Below are 18,621 nucleotides of genomic sequence, written 5' to 3' on the forward strand. Positions count from 1 at the left end.
CTTTTTGGGATCTTCCCGCTCGTGCAGGAAATGCTCTGATCTCTGCCCCCCCCCAACCCCATGCCAGCCTGGCTTGAGATGTGGGGAGGGGGGGCAGCAGAAATGTAGGGGCAGCTGTCAAGAGAGCCTGGGAAACGGGCAAACCGAAGAGGCAAGAGACTGCTGCAAAACCTTTTATCTAAACACCAATCAAGCTTTGGGTGGGGGGGCTTAAATGCCTTCGCTTTGCTTTAGGTTAGGCCCTAACTTCTTGACTCTCTAGCTGTGACAGCCCCACAGTTGTAGGGCTACCAAGCCCCTCCATGGGTCGTCTTTGTCCAGGACAAGCAGAGCCTGCCTGGGCTGACTCAAGCCATGGGGACCGGTAGGAACAGCCGGTCTGGGATTAGCAAGAGCTGGTCGGACTCCATCCCCCTTGCAAGCAGGAATCAGGTAGACCATAACGGAGCCCCAAATGTCCGTTGCTAAGCCAGACGGCTGTTAAGTGAGCTTTGCCCCCATTTTACAACCTCCCCTGCCAGTTATTAAATGAATCGCTTTGGTTGTTGAGTGAATAACCCAGTTGCTAAGCGAATCCAGCTTCCCCATTGACTTTGTCAGAAGGTCGCAAAAGGGGATCGCGTGACCCCCCAGGGATACTGCGACCGTCATAAATATGAGTCGGTTGTCGAGCGTCCAAAGTTTGATCATGTGGCCATGGGGATGCTGCAGTGGTCATAAGTGTGGGAAACGGTCATAGGTTCCTTTTTTCAATGCCATTGTAAATTTGACCAGTCATTTAATGTATGGTTGTAACAGAATTCGAAGGGACCCTGGAGGTCTTCTAGTCCAACCCCCTGCTCCACGGATGGCTGTTAAGTCAAGGGCTACCCGTATCCAGGCACTCTGCTGTGTGTGTGGTATTGCCACGGAGACCACACTACTTTTTTATTAAACAACTTTGTGTGTGAGAGAGAAAGACCTGCCCATTCAAATGGGGGCCCTCCCAAAGCAGCAGAGTCTCTCCATGTTTTGAACCCCCTTCCTTCCCCCCCCCTCCAGCGCCCGTCTCTAGGCGAAGGAGTGAGTGTAGAAGACGTCCACGTTGGCTTTGTAGTCCAGAGGGAGGGCCTGGCCAATGTGTTTGGCCCCCAGGCTGGCCCCCCCCAGGGCCGAGGACTGCTTCAGCTTCAGCAGACTGAACTTGGAGAAGGCCCCGTTGAGCTGCTGGCTGTGCGCCTGGCTGAGGACCTGGACAAATCCTGGAAGAACGGAACAGAACAGAGTTGGAAGGGACCTTGGAGGTCATCTAGTCTGAAGCCCTGCTCAGGCAGGAGACCCGACACCATTCCCAGACAATCTTCTTGAAAACCTCCAGTCATGGAGCACCCACAACCTCTGGTGGCAAGCTGTTCCACTGGTTAATTGTTCTGACTCAGGAAATTTCTCCTTAGTTCTAAGTTTCTCCTCTCCTTGATGAGTTTCCATCCGTTGCTTCTTGTCCTGCCTTCAGGGGCTTTGGAGAATAGATTGACCCCCTCCTCTTTGGAGCAACCCCTGAGATTTCGGACCACTGCTAACATGTGAGAAAAGAGCCAGTGGATCCTTCCCGTCGGACCGCCTTCCAAGAAGGGCTCCCTGCCTAGGACAGCTCAAGCAGGGGCCAGACCCCTCCCTCTTGCATTGCCTACTTCATGGGCAGCCTGAGGTTTTTAAGTTGACACTGGTCCTCCTTTTCATTGGGGCAGGGTCTCCAACCTTGGCCACTTTTAAGACGGGTGGGCTTCAACGCCCAGAATTCTGGGGGCTGAAATCCATAGTCTTAAAATTGGCCCAGGGGTTGGAGATCCCTGTTGTGGGGGCAGCTGACCCACGTCCTCACCTTCTCTCATCATCTCCCAGCTCTTCCAGACGGATCCCACGCAGACGACTGGCAATCCTGAATCCCCCTGGAGCAAGATCTGCAGGGAAAGAAGCCCCAGGAGCTGTGAGGATCTGTGGGTTGCCTTTGACGGCCCTTCTGGCCAGGATACGGGTAGTCCTCGATTTACGGCCACAGTTGGGCCCAAAGTTTCTGTCGCTGAATGAGAGAGTTGTTAATGTGAGTTTTGCCTCCGTTTTACGACCTCTCTCCCCACAATTGGCCTAGTGCGATTAGTCACACAAGGAATTGTCTCTGGTGTAGAAGCAGGACGTGTACTCACAAAGCAACAGAGTAAATTATAATAATAATAATCCTACCAATAATAGGGAAGTAAAGAAGATAATAAGGATTAATAATACTCCAGCCCTACTATATGGGTAAATCCACAAACATGTTAAGACCAGGGGTCCCCGATCCCTGGGCCACAATGGGCTGTGAGCTGTTTGGAACCGGTGGGCGAGCGCAAGCCGTCCCCGCCAACACACACACACACACACCCTACATCTTGCGGTTCCACAGAGAATGGTTGGGGAACTCTGTGTTAGTACTGTAAGGATTAGGTGTGCGGCACAAGGGAAAAAACTCTCTTTGTGTCTAGTTGTTTTGGCACACCACTAGACACACAATTATAGCAACCTCCTGAGTGGAGGAGAGGGCACGGTTTATGTCCAGGATGTGAAGGTCCCGTAGTTATTTTCTCAGCCCTCCTCCTGACCCACGCGATGTACAGCTCCTTGGCAGAAGACGGGCTGGTTGCTATTGTTCGTTCTGCAGTCCTAACTATCCGTTGGAGGCTGTACCTGTCCTCTCTGGTCGGTGCATCAGATACAACAACTGTCCTTTTCCACGGTTTCTTTCTTGTTTATCAAACAAGCCACCATTGGCTGGATTCATACAAGATGCCAAACCCCACGATGGCTTCGGGCAAAGCCTCTGGAGAAGGAGGCGCTTCCCGCTAGAAGCCAGCTTGGATCCAGATGAGTAAAAGAGAAGGCCCCCCCCTTCTATCTTCATCCTTGGGAGACCCCTGAATCTCACTCTCCCCCCCCCCAACTATGTCCCAGGGTTAGGATCAAAATGGCTGCTTCATAAGCCAAAATTAACTTTGTGGGGTGTGGGTGTGTGTGTTAGGGAAAGGAAGCAGCAACTGCCCTCATTCCTGCCCCTTTCTTGCTGTCCATCCCGGGCTAAGTTACCTGGTCAATTTTGGGCAGGACGGCCACGATATGCCGTGCCAGGACTTCTCCGGCCCTGTGGAAAACGTAGCGGCACAGGGGGTCCCCAGCCTCGGCACCTACGTAAGAGACGGAGAAACGGTTTTGCCCTTTTCTTTGGCCTCCCCAACCAGCCTGCAATAACACACACTCCCCCAAAATGGCTCTTTCTTACAGCCAAGACTTGGGTAAAAATAATCTAGCTGGGGATTGTGCCAGAGCAGGGGTCTCCAACCTTGGTCCCTTTAAGACTTGTGGACCAACTCCCAGAGTCCCTCAGCCAGCTTTGCTGGCTGAGGGACTCTGGGAGTTGAAGTCCACAAGTCTTGAAGGGACCAAGGTTGGAGACCCCTGTGCCAGAGGATCTGTGGGCCAGCCAAACTAGCCTCTTGGAGTTGCACCATCACAGGGTCTCCTACACTGGGCGTGTCCCGTCACTTTCACTTTCACAGAAGTCTGATTTTCCTTTTCGATCGCCTAATCGGTGTCTCTCAAATTTGACAACTTGAGTGGAGTTCCCCCTCCCAGAATTCCCCAGGCACCTATAGCTGGTCTCGCCCGGTGATGCTCAAAATCAGTGGTCGCTCAACCTGGCAAGGACAAGATGGGTGGACTTCAGCTCCCAGAATTCCCCAATACTGATAGGCAAAACTTTCCCGTGCTGATTGGGCATAGTCCAAGAACGTGATTAAGGATCAGCCTGAGAAGGGATCCTGCAGGGTTTTTTTTTCTTGGCATCCTACAGTTACCCGTCCCTTCCACCTTCGGGCCTACCTTCAGCCACTTTCTGGCAGAACCCCGCAAACTTGGACTTCTCAAAGGTCCTGTAGAGGTGAGTTAGGAGCCCCATTCGGTTGGAAACCTGTTGGAAAACATGAAGAAAACATCTTTCTTTCTCTCCCTCTCTCTCTCTTTCTTTCTTTCTCCTGTCTTTTTCTTCTCTCCTTCCTTCCTTTCTTTTTTCCTTTCTCCTTTTCCTTTTCCCAAAGCCAATTTGAATCTCAAACGCACGTTATAATAAATAAAAGGATCTGGACTGCCTAGTTAGCTGCTGCAAGAAGATCACACAGACTTACTAGAAGCAACGGCATGACAAAAATGGCAACAATGGTGCACGACAAAGAGCTGCAGTGGCGCAGTGGTTAGAGTGCAATACTGCAGGCTGTATCTGCTGACTGCCGGCTGCCTGCAATTTGGCAGCTCGAATCTCTCCAGGCTCAAGGTTGACTCAGCCTTTCATCCTTCCGAGGTGGGTAAAAGGAGGACCCAAAATTGTTGGGGGCAAGAAGCTGACTCTGTAAACCGTTTAGAGAGGGCTGAAAAGCACTGTAAAGCGGTATATAAGTCTAAGTGCTATTGCTTTTGGAAGATCTGAAAGGAATAACATTTGTCTGCAAGCAAGAACTGGTGGGACCATAAAACAGACATAATGATAGAAAAGGAGGGAGCTAAATTGGTCTGGGACTTTGGAATTCAATCAAATAGGCACCTGCCAGATAATCCAGATTTAACAAAGTGTTGATCAGAGAGACAAAAATCTGGATCGTGGACATGGCAGTACCTGGAGACAGCAGAATAGAAGAGAAAGAACTGGAGAAGGTAACAAAATACAGAGACCTGAAAATAGAAATAGAACAACTCTGGTAAAAGCAAGCAAAGTTAATCCCAACGGTAACTGGGTGCAATCCCAAAGCAACTGGAACTGGATCACTTGAACACCACCGGCATTGGTCGGTCAATTGCAGAAGGCAGCTTGACTTGGGAACCGCTGACATCCTGCGATGAGACCTTGAATCCCATCCAACAACATCTGCCTATCGCAGGTCCTTGGGAAGGACAATGGGGGAATAAAAATCCCATCCGAACACCTGGCTGATTGTGCAACCAAAGATCATAATACTGACTTAAGCACTAGTTTCATCTCTACCATTAGGAGATTGGTTTCCAGAGAAGCTCGAAAAGCTCCTAAAGACTTTCTTTGGAGCTCAGAAACCCTCCAGATGTGTCCCCACCCCAATGCGTGTCTCCTGAAAGTAGATCCGACCATTCCTTCAGCACTTTATATAGTTTTTAATTTGTATTCTATGTATTGTGTTTTTTATTGGCTGTGAACCGCCCTGAGTCCTTCGGGAGAAGGGCGGTATACAAATATAATAAATAAATAAATAAATAAATACTTCTTAGCAGGAATTCCTCCGCACGAGCCCCACAGCATAGCATCACCCGGGCCTTCCCAATGGGAGACTTCCTGCTTCAGCTGACCTATGACTTTGGTCTGCCCTCCCCCTCCCACAGATGCCAGTCCCCCACCAGAGGAGGGTGATACTAAAAGTCTGGTTTGGGGGGGGGGAGTGGACCACCTGCTTACCTGGAAGTAGTCATACATGGCCTGCTTGACGTAGTCGATCTCATGTGGTGGGACCTCCAGGTTGTCCAAGCCATCAAACACAATCTTCACAGCCAGGTGGGCAATCCAATAAGCTGCCAAACGCCAAAAGAGACGGTCAGCCTGAGGGCTGGACTTTGCTTTGATCCCCATACCAAGACCGCTGGTTACACCTTCAAGTTCATCTCAATGGCCCGGAACCATCCCTCCCTACTTGCTCTTTCCAAGGCCTTTGGTGGGTGCTCCTACCCTGTGGAACGAACTATCCGACCTTCGGACCTTCCGCCGCGAACTTAAAACCTATTTATTCCGTCTAGCTGGACTGGCTTGATTTTAAAATTTTTAATTTGGTTTTATGGGTTTTAAATTTTTGTAAATTTTTATAGGGTGTTACTGTATTTTAAAATTTTTGGCCAATCGAATAAGTTTTTTAAGGGGTTGTTCTTAATATTATATGTACTGTTTTCTTTATATTTTATTCTGGCTGTGCGCCGCCCTGAGTCCTTTGGGAGAAGGGCGGTATACAAATTAAAATATTATTATTATTATTATACATACAACACATAAAATCCAGGTCCTTGGGTTCCCAAGGAAGCCGCTGTCCTACAGGCCTAGATAAGACGGACAAGAGTTGGCAGCCAGTCTTTCAGACTAAAAGGTACTCATTCTCTGCCCTGGGGCATCGCTCCATCGCCCTTTCAGCAAGTGGCAACTTGGTAAACTTGATCTAGACTCTCTTAGGGCAAGCTATATTAACTTTACAATTGGCTTGGGAATTTTGGGAGTTGAAGTCCACAGGCCGTGAAGTTGGCAGAGTTGAATGTGGAGCACGCATCAGCCCAGGCACACAACTAGCCTTCTCCACGTGGGGTCCAAGATCCTGGGCAACCTTATAGAAAGCTAGCTTGAACTGGCCACTGATCAATGTCTTCAGTGGAGCATCTAGGAAGAATAGAATAGAATGACAGAGTTGGAAGGGACCTCGGAGGTCTTCAGATCCAACCCCCTGCTCAGACAGGAAAGCCTCTACCATTTGAGACAAGTGGCTGTCCAATCTCTTCTTGAAAACCTTGAAGTGTTGGAGCATTCACAACTTCTGGAGGCAAGCTGTTCCGCTGGTTGATTGTTCTCACTATCAGGAAATGTCTCCTTAGTTCCAGGTTGCTTCTCTCCTTGATTAACAGCAACAAAGATGATTCGGGGCTTGGAGACTAAACATACGTTGAACGGTTGCAGGCTCTGGGTATGTCTAGTCAGGGTCTCCTGCTTGGGCGGGGGTTGGACTAGATCAGAGGTCTCCAACCTTGGTCCTTTTAAGACTTGTGGACTTCAACTCAGAGTTGCTGGCTGAGCAACTCTGGGAGTTGAAGTCCACAAGTCTTAAAGGGACCAAGGTTAGAGACCCCTGGACTAGATGACCTACAAAGTCCCTTCCAACTCTGTTCATCTATTCAGGTCTGAATCTCCCAAGAAGTCCTCTGTGGATCCGAGAAGTTTTTCCACCCCAGCAAATCTGGCCATGTCAGAGAAACAATGCTAGGACTTGCCATCTTCCAAAGACAGAACTGCGAATTTATCTGTTAGGAAGATCCTGGATCACGGATGATTTCCTCACCTGATCCTTCATCCCCCATCATGTGGCCCCATCCTCCACAGCTGGTCTGGGAGCCATCAGGATTGATGAGCTTGCAGTTGGAGCCAGTTCCTGAGATGAGCACCACGCCTCCTAGAGGGGAAGGAAGGAATGACCACCAAGGGAGTCAGATGACCAAGGCCATAGGGGTGCTACAGCGGTCATTAAGTGTGAAAAATGGTCCTAAGTAACTCTTTTCAGTGCTGTTATAACTTCACACAATCACTAAACAAACTGTCGTAAGTCAAGGACTACCTGTATTGGGGGTTCAAGTAATTTTGGCCCCTTTTTAGTAATTGTGTTACTAATTTAAGAACTGCAGTGACTGACATAAAATGAGGCAAAGTTCACTGAACAAATTTCTCACTTAGCAACATAAATTTTGGGCTCAATTGTGGTTGTAAGTTGAGGACTAGCTCTACTATCCTTCGAGGGTAACCTCATCAGCAAAAGCAACAATGGGAAACACAATTCTGTTGAAAAAACACCGACACTAACCAAGTGCTCCACTATCAAATAAAACCCAACTTCCCACAAAAATTGGTGAGCCTCCTAAAACCAGGCTAAACCTAAAAACCCTGGAGAATTCCTGGCAGCCCAGCACTCGGATAAGTCGCTCATCAATAGACACATAAAAATAAATCACATTTACGAACCATGAAAAAAGAGATAATGTAAAAGCTAAGAAGGAAAGAAAAAGACCAGAAGCAGCCAATGCCCAGATAAACGGGGATTAACACCAGACAAACCACCAAGCAGAAAATCATAATCAAGGAACTATCAAAGAGAAAACCACAACCACAAAATTGGGATGGCAATCCCCATATTTCCTTGCACTGATGATGTGAACTAATTGGGTTATGAAGTACTTGCAAATAAATAAATGAGCTCAGAGAGTACCATGAGAAGGAAGGGAGGAAGACAGGAGGGAAAGAAGGAATAGGAAGGAGGGAAGGAAGGAATAGGAGGGAAGGAAGGGAGGGAGGGAAGGAAGGGAGGAAGGAAGGAAGGAAGGAAGGAAGGAAGGAAGGAAGGCAGGCTTACCGGTGTTGGTAGCAGTGGCTATGGCTCCAATGGCATCGGTCGTGATAAAGTAATTCTCGCTCAGATGTGGGAAGCGGCTCTTCATGTCCTCCATGAGCTTCTGGATGGCTTCCTTCTGCTCCCCTCCACTCAGGGAGAGACCCTGCAGCCACAGGCAGCCACACTGTGAGCCCTCAGCCACGACTCAACAGGCCCCCAACCCCCGGGACAGATTCTGAAGGAGCCAGCCCCACAATGTACCAGCACTAGGGGGACATCATGGCGGAAGGTGGGAGGAGCACCTTCCCTGTGCTGGGGATCTTTGGATGTCATGGACTCCCTAGGTAGTCCCATATCTAGAACCTCTGGACGGAGAAGTCTCTTGAACCTTTTCTAACAAACTCCCTGGGTTTCTGGGGCTGGAAGCTCAGGAAGGAAGCGATTCCTACTTTCACTTTCACCTAAGGACCACCAATTGGGGTGGAAGTCCTCTCTGCCAAAGGTGCTGCAGGATACTTCTTTCACTGCCCAAGGGAAGGCTAAAACATACGAAGAACAGAGGCAGGGATTGGGCCTTTCTAGTTTAATGAAGAGAAGGACTAGGGGGGACATGATAGCAGTCTTCCAATATCTCAGGGGCTGCCACAAAGAAGAGTGGGGGGGATGTCAACCTATCCTCCAAAACAGGGGTCTCCACCCTTGGTCCCTTTAAGACTTGTGGACTTCAGCTCCCAGAGTCCCTCAGCCAGCTTTGCTGGCTGTGGGAGCTGAAGTCCACAAGTCTTAAAGGGACCAAGGTTGGAGACCCCTGCTCCAGAGCACCTGCTCCAGACAAGAAGCAATGGGTGGAAACTAACCATGGAGAGAAGCAACCTGAAACTAAGGAGAAATTTCCTCACAAATTAGAACAATTAATCTTGTTATTTACAAGATTGCAATTAATGAAGACCCAGATTGTTGGGGGCAAGAGGCCGACTCTGTAAATCACTTAGAGAGGACTGGAAAGCACTGTGAAGCGGTATATATAAGTCTAAGGGCTATTGCTAATCAGTGGAACAGCTTGCCACCAGAAGTTCTGAGTGCTTCATTCCTGGAGGTCTTTAAAAAGAAACTGGACAGCCATTTGTCCAGAATGGATTAGGATTACCTGCTTGAGCAGGGGGTCAGATTGGAAGACCTCAAAGGTCCCTTCTGACTCTGTTATACTGTTACCCTGGGCCAGCAGCATCACAGCTAACCAGGACGAAGCCAAAATATTGACTGGCCAGTGGCATTATCGCAAAAATAGCGCCATTGGGGGCTTGCATCCCATTCTCGTGTCCCATGCATGGTGATGCCAACGTACCTACCTTCTGGGCAGTTCCCTAAAGCCCGCAAGGGGCTGCAAAGTGACAACCGGGATGGGGTTGGGGGCTTTCCTGGAGGTGGGGGCGGGAGACTCACCAGCGATCGAAGGGGAACGTGTAGGTCGCCCCCGGCCTTCCTTTTGGCATCTTGGACCATGGCATCAATCCGCTCCAGGCAGGTCTCCGATCCAACCAGCTTCTCGCCCAGAGGGGGAAAAGAGACCCTTCTTCAATTTGCACACTTACACTCCTTCCACACCTAAGGTGCTCACACCCACATATAAATTACACCTGGCCCTCCCTCTGCCCCCTGGATTCTCACTGTACCTTCACTAACTAAATATGACTTCTGTAACAGAGTTGTTAACACTTGGAACTCACTACCTGACTCCATAGTCTCTACTCAAAATCCCAAAATCTTCAACCAAAAACTGTCTACTATTGACCTCACCCCATTCCTAAGAGGACTATAAGGGGCGTGCATAAGAGCACAATAGTGCCTACCGTTCCTGTCCTATTGTTCCCTTCATTATATCAAATGAACATAGCTGTTGCATGCTTTTACTTATATATACATATTTTTCTTTCATGATGTCTTGTTTTTATTTATGACGATGTTTGTGTATACTGTTGTGACAAAAATAAATAAATAAATAAAAATAACTTCCCTCAATCTCTATTGGGGAGGGGGTGTCTCCTTTCAGCCCACCCACCCCTTCAAGCCCAGGCTGGCATCTGGCAATAAAAACCCAGCCCCTGCCAAGCACAGCCAACAGGTGGCAGCTGCCAGCTGCAGCTCTGGACTGGGGGCAGGTGGTGGGGAGGAAGCCAGCTCCCACCCACCCCCCACCCGGACCCCTGCTGGACTTGCAGACCCCTAACCGCCATGCTGGTAGGGGGTGGGGGGCGGTTAAGGGTCCACACCCTGCAAGCCAAAATGGTCCTAAATACCTGCAGGTATTCTACACTAGGAGTGTCCAACCTTGGGAACTTTAAGCCTGGTGGACTTCAACTCCCAGAATTCCCCAGCCAATCCGCCAGGCTTGAAGTCCACCAGGCTTAAAGTTGCCAGGGTTGGACACCTCTGCACGACAGGAAGTCCTCAACATATGACCACAATGGAGTCCAGAATTTATGTTTCTAAGTTAGAAATTTGCTAAGTGAGTTTTTATTTATTTAATCATTTATTTAATCAAATTTTTATACCGCCCTATCTCCCGGAGGACTCAGGGCGGTTTACAGGCCGATAAAATACAAATATCAAACAAAGTAAAAAACTAATTAAAAAACTTATTTAAATAGGCCATAGTTTAAAAGTATAGATTAAAATAGTAAAACCCCATTTTCTAAAAGTAATCAACCCCAATTAAAATTAAGTAAAAACTTTTAATCCAGTCCCGCTTGGATAAATAAATGCGTTTTCAGCTCACGGCGAAAAGTCCGAAGATCAGGCATTTGGCTTAAACGACCTTTCTTGCCACATTTGTTAAACAAATCACTGCACCTGTTAACTTAGTCACCTGCTTGTTAGGTGAATCTGGCCTCCACCTGGAGAAGGTCGCAAAAGGGGATCACGTGACCCCCGGGGACACTGCGACCGTCATAAGTATGAGTCAGTTGCCAAGTGTCCGAATTTTGATCAAGTGACCATGAGGGAGGCTGCAAGTGTGAAAAATGGTCCTCAGTCACTTTTTTCAGTGCCATTGTAAACTTCAAATGGTCACTAAATGAACTGTTGTAAGTCAAGGACTGCTTGTAGAGTCTTCCTGATACTGGCTAATGTTCCTGCTGCAGGATACTTCTGCTGACTGCCGGCTGCCAGCAATTCAGCAGTTCAAATCTCACCAACACAAGGTTGAGCCTGCCTGCCATCCATCCATCCATCCATCCATCCACCCACCCACCCACCTATCTATCTATCTATCTATTTATCTAATCATCCATCCATCCATCTCCACCTATCGTCTGTCTTGTCTGTAGCCGTGGTGGCACAGTGGTTAGAATGCAGTATTGCAGGTGAACTCTGCCCACTGTGAGCAGTTCGATCCTGACCAGTTCAAGCCTTCCCTCCTTCCGAGGTGGGTAAAATGAGGACCCATTTGGGGACAAGAGGCTGACTCTGTAAACCGCTTAGAGAGGGCTGGAAAGCCCTGTGAAGCGGTAGATAAATCTAAGCACTGTTGCTATTACTATTTAGATATTATTTTCCAGAGCATCCTTCCCAAGGAAGATTGTCATAGAGCTGGGGGGGGGGGTTTCTACATGCATAGGAACGAAAGAAAGTTCAAGCAGCTCCCCCTACTCACATTTTCCCTTTGCCCTCCCCCTCGAGAACGACCCCATCCTCACCCAGTGGTTGGTGCAGGGCCCCTCAGTCTCGGCCAGGATCTTGCCATCTTCAGAGAGCAGCACCGCCGTGGAGTGGGTCCCCCCCCTGCCGAGGAAGAAAAATGCCACTTGAGGAGTCTGTTTCCCAGCTAGGCGGGGGTCAGTCAAGTACAGGTAGTCCTTTGTCCCAAAGGTAAAACTGATCTTCAGGGCTGCCTGTTAACCATCTGCTCTTGTCTTTAACAGGCAGAAAGTCCACAAACGGTTTCCAGTCCCTTATGAACTGATCTAAACCATTGTCTCTGATCAGAGATGGGGGGCTGCCAAGAAACAGGGGGCTGCCAAGACAAGAGAGCCTCTGTAATGGCAGGTAAGAATGACCGGGAGGGGACGGGGGGACAGGGAGAGGAGGGGCAACAGACCCTTAGATAAGAGGCAGTTCAGCCCCCCAGCAGGAAAAGGGACACGGCAGATGTCTTGGGAGGGACCCTCCCTAGTTTCTTAGAAAGTAAAGGTGGGAGAGCAGAAATGGCAGAAATAGTACAGGTGGTCCTTGATCTGCCACCACAATTGAGCCCAACATTTCTGTCACTAAGCAAGACAGTTGTTAAGTGAATCACTGCAGTTGTTCAGTTTTGTAACCCGGTTGTTAAGTGAATCCGGCTCCCTCTTGACTTTGTTGTCAGATGGTTGCAAAAAAGGGGATCGTGTGAGCCCGGGACACCGCAAACCGTCATAAATGCGAGTCAGTTGCCGAGCGTTTGAATTTTGATACCTATGAATCTGGGGAAGCTGCAGTGTGGAAAACGGCCCTACCTGAGTCACTTTTTTCAGTACTGTTGTAACTTTGAATGGTCACTAAACGAACTGTTGTAAGTGGAGGACTATCTGTATGCTCACGTAAAAATTCCATGGAAAAATAGAAAAAAACACAGAAGAGAATCTTTGCGGCTCAAGGGGGGGAACTGTGGAGGGTCCTTGGTGCTCTCTAGGAGCTTGGTTTTTCCTTGCAGACGTTTCATGACCCAACTAGGGAACATCATCAGTGCTAGAAGAGAGAGGGGTTTGCTCTCTGCTTGTACAGTGGTGGCCAAAATTGTGGAAACCTTTTGGGAAAAGTGTATTTTTGAGGTTTGGTGGCTAATAACGCCACTTTTTTGGGGGAGGGGGGTAGTTTCAAGATAATCACATTCCACTGCTGGAATGGCCTGGGAATAGCCCAAACCTTCACCCTATAGAAAATCTATGCAGCCGACAAAAAGAACTGGTTAGTCAGAAGCGACCCAGCAATAAAACCCAGTTAATAGAAGCCATCATTCAATCTTGGTTTCACATGATAACAGCTGCAGAACTCAAAGACTTGGTTCACTCCATGAACCAAGACGTTGTAAGCAGTGGTGGGATTCAAATAATTTAACAACCGGTTCTCTGCCTTAATGATTTCTTCCAAAAACCAGTTCACCAAACTGCTCAGAAAGTTAACAACCGGTTCTCCTGAAGTGGTGCGAACTGGCTGAATCCTACTACTGGTTTAAGGCCTTAATTCATACTAAAGGTTACTCAACGAAGTATTAACTGACACGGGGATCATTTTTGTATATCTCGTTTCTTCTACGTTTCACTTTTCTTCTTTATACTGTAACTGATATTCTAATAGCAAATCCTTCCTCAAAGTTATTGCATTACATTCTTGATTAAATTATCTTTCCATTGATATATAATTTTACGGTACTACTCAAAAAAAAAGTGGTGTTACTAGCTAGTTTTAGAAAATACACTTTTTCCCAAAAGGTTTCCACAATTCTGGCCACTCCTGTTATCCAAGGGGCTTGCCTCGTCAATATTGGTGGGAGCTTTCTTTCCTTGATTCAGTTGTTATTGGTTGTTGGGATTGTGCGTCTGAATTGTTAGTTCCTTGATTGGATTTTGTTCGATCCTTGGTCTAATATTCATCTTGGTTATAATCTCTGCTTATCCGGATGTTGAACCACCAAGATCACGTCCAGCAACACTGCCTGGCTGCCTGGAGGATTCTGGGAATTGAAGTCCACCCATCTGCAAGGCTGAGAAACCCTCTTTTAAGCCAACGAAACAGGCTCATCGGTTTGAGCCCCTCTCTGCCCGGCTCGCAAGCCACAATCTGCAAACTAGTTATCTCGGTTTCCCATCTTCCCTCCCTTCGAAGCTGGCCAAGAAAAAGCGCAGAGAAGAGCAAGAAGAGCAGGATAATGGAGACTAAAACACATGAAGAACAGTTACGTGAACTGGGCCTGGCTAGTCCAGTGAAGAGAAGGACCAGGGGAGGCAGGAGAGCATCTTCCAATATTTGAGGGGCTGCCACAGAGAGGAGGAAGGGGGTCCAGCTATTCTCCAAAGCACCTGAAGGCCAGACAAGGAATAATGGATGGAAACTGACCAAGGAGAGATTCAACCTGGAAATAAGGAGGAATTTCCTGACAGTGAGAACCATCAACCCATGGAAGAGAAGTTGCCTTCGGAAGTTGTGGGAGCTTCATCACTGGAGGCTTTCAAGAAGAGACTGGACTGCCATCTGCCAGAAATGGTGTAGTAGGGTCTCCTGCTTGGCCAGAGGGGGTTGGACTAGATGACCTCCAAGGTCCCTTTCACCTCTGTTAATCTGTAAAACCAAGCAAGCCTTTGGCTCAGCCCAGATCTCAGCCCTGACATGCTTTTCGTGGCTTCCTTCCTCCTTGCATGGCAGCCCTGCCCAGCCACAGGGGAACAGCAGCTGCTCTTTTGCAATCTGGGAAATGTCCCTCTTTCCTGGGGGAGAGAGGGGCAGAGGAAGGGAGGGCTCAAGTGAGGCCAACCCCCCGAAACATTGCAGGGAGGCTATTTTTAGGAGCCGCGTCTGTGAATAATAAAAGAATTGATTTTGTTTCATGCAAGAGGGATGCAAGAAAAAATAATTGCTACCAACCTGCCTTCCATTGAGGACCTGTATACTGCACGAATCAAGAAGAGGGCTGTGAAAATATTTACAGACCCCTCGCATCCAGGACATAAACTGTTTCAACTCCTACCCTCAAAACGACGCTATAGAGCACTGCACAACAGAACAACTAGACACAAGAACAGTTTTTTCCCAAACGCCATCACTCTGCTAAACAAATAATTCCCTCAACACTGTCAGACTATTTACTGAATCTGCACTATTAATCTTCTCATCGTTCCCATCACCAATCTCCTCCCACTTATGACTGTATGACTGTAACTTTGTTGCTGGCAATCCTTATGATTTATATTGATATATTGACCATCATTTGTGTTGTAAATGTTGTACCTTGATGAACGTATCTTTTCTTTTATGTACACTGAGAGCCTATGCACCAAGACAAATTCCTTGTGTGTCCAATCACACTTGGCCAATAAAATTCTATTCTATTCTATTCTATTCAACGCCCCTAAACCAGTTTCTTTCGCGGGTTTTTCTCCCGCTCCCATGACGTCATCCCCACTCCCACCTCCTCCTGCAAATGAGGCGGATCCAGCCGATGGGTGGGCATCCTGCAACCAGGGGCCCGCGGGCTCCAGGCTTGGGAAGGCTGCTGGTGGCAGGGGCCCGGAGAGTGCAGGAGCCCCGACCCCCGTCTCCCCCCTCCCCTTGTCAATTCACACCTGCTTCCTGGCAGGAGGCCAACGCTGAAATAGCCCGGGGGGGGCTGGGGGTTGGAGGGGCTTGTTGCAAAGTTGCAACACCCAAAGGCCTTTCCCGGGGGTCCCTCCAAGCCCACCCACCCCCCCAACTTTTGCAAGGTCCTCGGAGCCCCTCCAAAGCGGGGATCCAGAGAAGAAAGACCTCCCGCCCCCCGCTTGGCCCACCCAATGCCTGGGGTCCGGGGCGTCCACCCCAATTGGGCAGGAGGGGCGACGCCAAGCCAAGCCCCCTCCCCTCCGCCCACCTCTCCCCGATCAGGGGCGGGCGCGGCCCCCCCGCGCCTGCATCGCCTTCCCGACTCACCTGGTCGCCATAGCGACCAGGTGAGTCGGGGAAGGCGATGCGAGCGGTGCAGGGAAGCTGCTTAAAGCCTCGCCCGGCTCGTCTCCCGGCGGGGCCGCCCGGCTCACCCTTCCACACCGCCGTAGAGCGCAGCCATGGAGCTCCGCCAGCCCTTCCTTCCTTCCTTCTTTCTTTCTCTCCTTCCAGCCGCCTCGGATCGTCCCTGCCCGGCCAGCCCTCCGGCGGGGGACGGGGAAAGCCCGAGCTGCCTGGCAGACACGTGTTACCCGCTCCGCCCCTTTCCCCGGGACACGTGTCTTCCAGGACCCGCCTCTTGCCGCCGCTTCAGACGGAGCAGGCAGGTGTCCGGCAGGTGAAGAAGCCACCGCTCCGGAATCTGCAAGGGAGGGGCTGCTTTGGGGAGGAGGAGGCCCCTCCCGGCAAGAGAGGAAGGAGGGGGGCAGGTGTGGGTGTCCCCCTCCTCCAAAAGCAGCTTCAGGTGGTTGGAGACACCTGTGCCCCCTCCTCCCGAATAAGACTGACCAGGTGTGGGGACCCCAGCCCCAATCCTGGAGGGGGGGGGATGTTTTTAGACCTCTCCCCCCCCCCCATCTCAACCTGGAGGGAAGTAGCCCTTCCACACAACCCATGCGCTGGACTTCGGGTTTTTAAAAAATATTTTTTTGTTAGATGCTAGAATAAAATACAAAACCTGCAAGAGCAAGCAATAGGACCCAGTGGGGGAGGGAAAAGGGGAAAGAGAAATGGAGAGAGGAGAAAGAAAGAAAGAAAAAGTGGGGGGGGGAGCCTTGACTTCCCTCTGTTGCAGTAGAATAAAGCATTGATATCAAAGTTCAACTTTTTACTTTTACCAAATAGTATAAACTAGGCGTTTTTTTTTCTAAAACAGCAAATCCACCGAATTGGTAAAACCCACAATTGAAATTTCATTTTCTTTCCCCCTCCCCAGCACAAAGTCCAGAAGTGGTTTCCAGGTAGACGGAAAAGTATTTTTCTCCTTTGATGGTCAATTTAGCCATCACTGCCACCTCCCTGGACTTCTGACCCATCAGCTGGACTTCTGACCACTGCCTGTCCTTCAGCCTTATCTCCCCCTGGCTTGATTGATTTATTATTAGATTTTTTTAAAAAAACTATGTTACTTTTTAAATAACTCGAGGAAGCAGTCATGTTATTAATTATTGATTGATTGATTAAATTTCTTTGCCGCCTATCTGGCCATAAGGCAACTCTGAAACAGACCTCGACTTATGACCACAATGGAGCCCAAAATTTCTTGTTACCAAGTGAGACAATTATTGAGTTTTGCCCCATTTTTTGACCTTTCTGGCCACAGTTGTTAAGGGAATCATTGCGGTTGATAAGTCATTAGCACGGTTGTTAAGTGAATCGGGCTCCTCCCTCGACTTTCTCAGAAGGTCGCAAAAGGGAATCGCGTGATCTCGGGACAATTGCAACCGTCATAAATGTGAGTCAGTTGCCAAGGGGTGAAGGATTGTTCCCGGCCTGCCGTCGCCTTCTCGGCCTGGATTTTTCATCTTGATGTTCCGTTGTTGCCCCCTGCCACATTGGGATCTGTGGTACCCTACAGTTTGTGGGCCCCTTTGGGGAGATGTCTGGCCAGGCCTGCCCCTTGAAATGGCCTGGTCCTGGGGATTGATCAGGCCTTGGACAGGGTGTGGCCTTTCGGAGTCAGTAGCTGGCTGTGGACAGGCCTTCGGTCTCGGAGCAGCTGGCGGAGGGGGCGATATGGCAGCCTTCGGAGGAGTCCCGGCCTATTTTGGCTTGTTTCTTCCGAACCAATGCAATATCATCTGCACTTATACGGCCTTTTGAGATTCTTAGGCCGTGAGTGGTTCTTGGTTGACCACTGCGGAAGAGGCTATGAGGACTGGTTTGAGATCTACCAGGGGACCCATCCGGTAATTAATGACGGGCATCGATGGCGGGGACGGTAACGCCATCCACCTTATACCCAATGGCTCGTTGGACTGGATTATGGACAGATTGGCAGTATTTCCTTGACTTTTAAGATGTTTTACAAGGACCTTATTTATGGATTATTTACCATGGATGCTATCTGTCTATTTCCTTTTGTTATACCATCTGTGTCATCATGTTCCAGCCCCTATTTGTTTCATTTGACAACTGGACATCCATTGGAGGATCCATCATTTATTAATGTTCTGCCAACCTGGGATTTTATCATCTTTCGCCGATTCTCATTTTTTCTATGCGTTACTCTGCACATGAACTCTTGCGCCTGCGAGGTGCCCCCGCCTCGCAGGAATGGCCCGCTTTGTTACCGAGGGCCGGCCTCAATGACGGGTCTTGGGACCCACAGAGGTGGCATGCGTCGAGAAAGAGCCTTTGGGGATTTTTAGAGAGGGAATTTTTAAGGGGAGGGAGGGTTAGGGTGGGTGTTGGGGAGAACCCGTCGGGGGGGCAGTTCCTGCTTGTGCTTGCGGCAGTTATTTAATAGGTTCGAAGGTTATGGGGGGGATTGCGTTCCTTTTAGTGAGGGTGGTCCTATCTGTACGGTAAGTGGGAGGGGCAGATATGGCGGAAGTGAGGGCTCATATCGTTCTCTGGGGGCGCGTGCTCGATGTTTGAAGGCGATCACGCGCCCCGATCCCTCAGACTTTTCCCGTTCCCCGGATGGTCAAGACCCTCAGAGCCTGGGCCTCCGGTTGATGCTGTGCAACGCACAGTCCGTGGCCAATAAGGCCCCCCTAATTTGTGATCTTATTCAGGGGGGTGCCGCGGACCTTATGGGCGTTATGGAAACCTGGTTGGGCACAGAAGG

At 49.3% G+C, this 18,621-nt stretch overlaps 1 protein-coding gene across 1 annotated transcript; it reads right to left on the reverse strand.

The window, feature by feature from the left end:
- Positions 1-119: 119 nt before the first annotated feature.
- Positions 120-16,077, reverse strand: NAGK (N-acetylglucosamine kinase). The gene is made up of 10 exons (XM_058192482.1): positions 15,923-16,077; positions 11,855-11,939; positions 9,603-9,701; positions 8,181-8,322; positions 7,119-7,229; positions 5,486-5,598; positions 3,892-3,979; positions 3,100-3,197; positions 1,862-1,940; positions 120-1,241 (listed from the first exon to the last, which is right to left on the reverse strand). The coding sequence occupies exons 1-10, from the start codon at positions 15,949-15,951 to the stop codon at positions 1,051-1,053; spliced, it is 1,035 nt and encodes a 344-aa protein (XP_058048465.1). The 5' UTR covers positions 15,952-16,077; the 3' UTR covers positions 120-1,050.
- Positions 16,078-18,621: the final 2,544 nt, after the last annotated feature.

This window comes from Ahaetulla prasina, chromosome 8 (genome assembly GCF_028640845.1).
Source record: "Ahaetulla prasina isolate Xishuangbanna chromosome 8, ASM2864084v1, whole genome shotgun sequence".
NCBI lineage: Eukaryota > Metazoa > Chordata > Lepidosauria > Squamata > Colubridae > Ahaetulla > Ahaetulla prasina.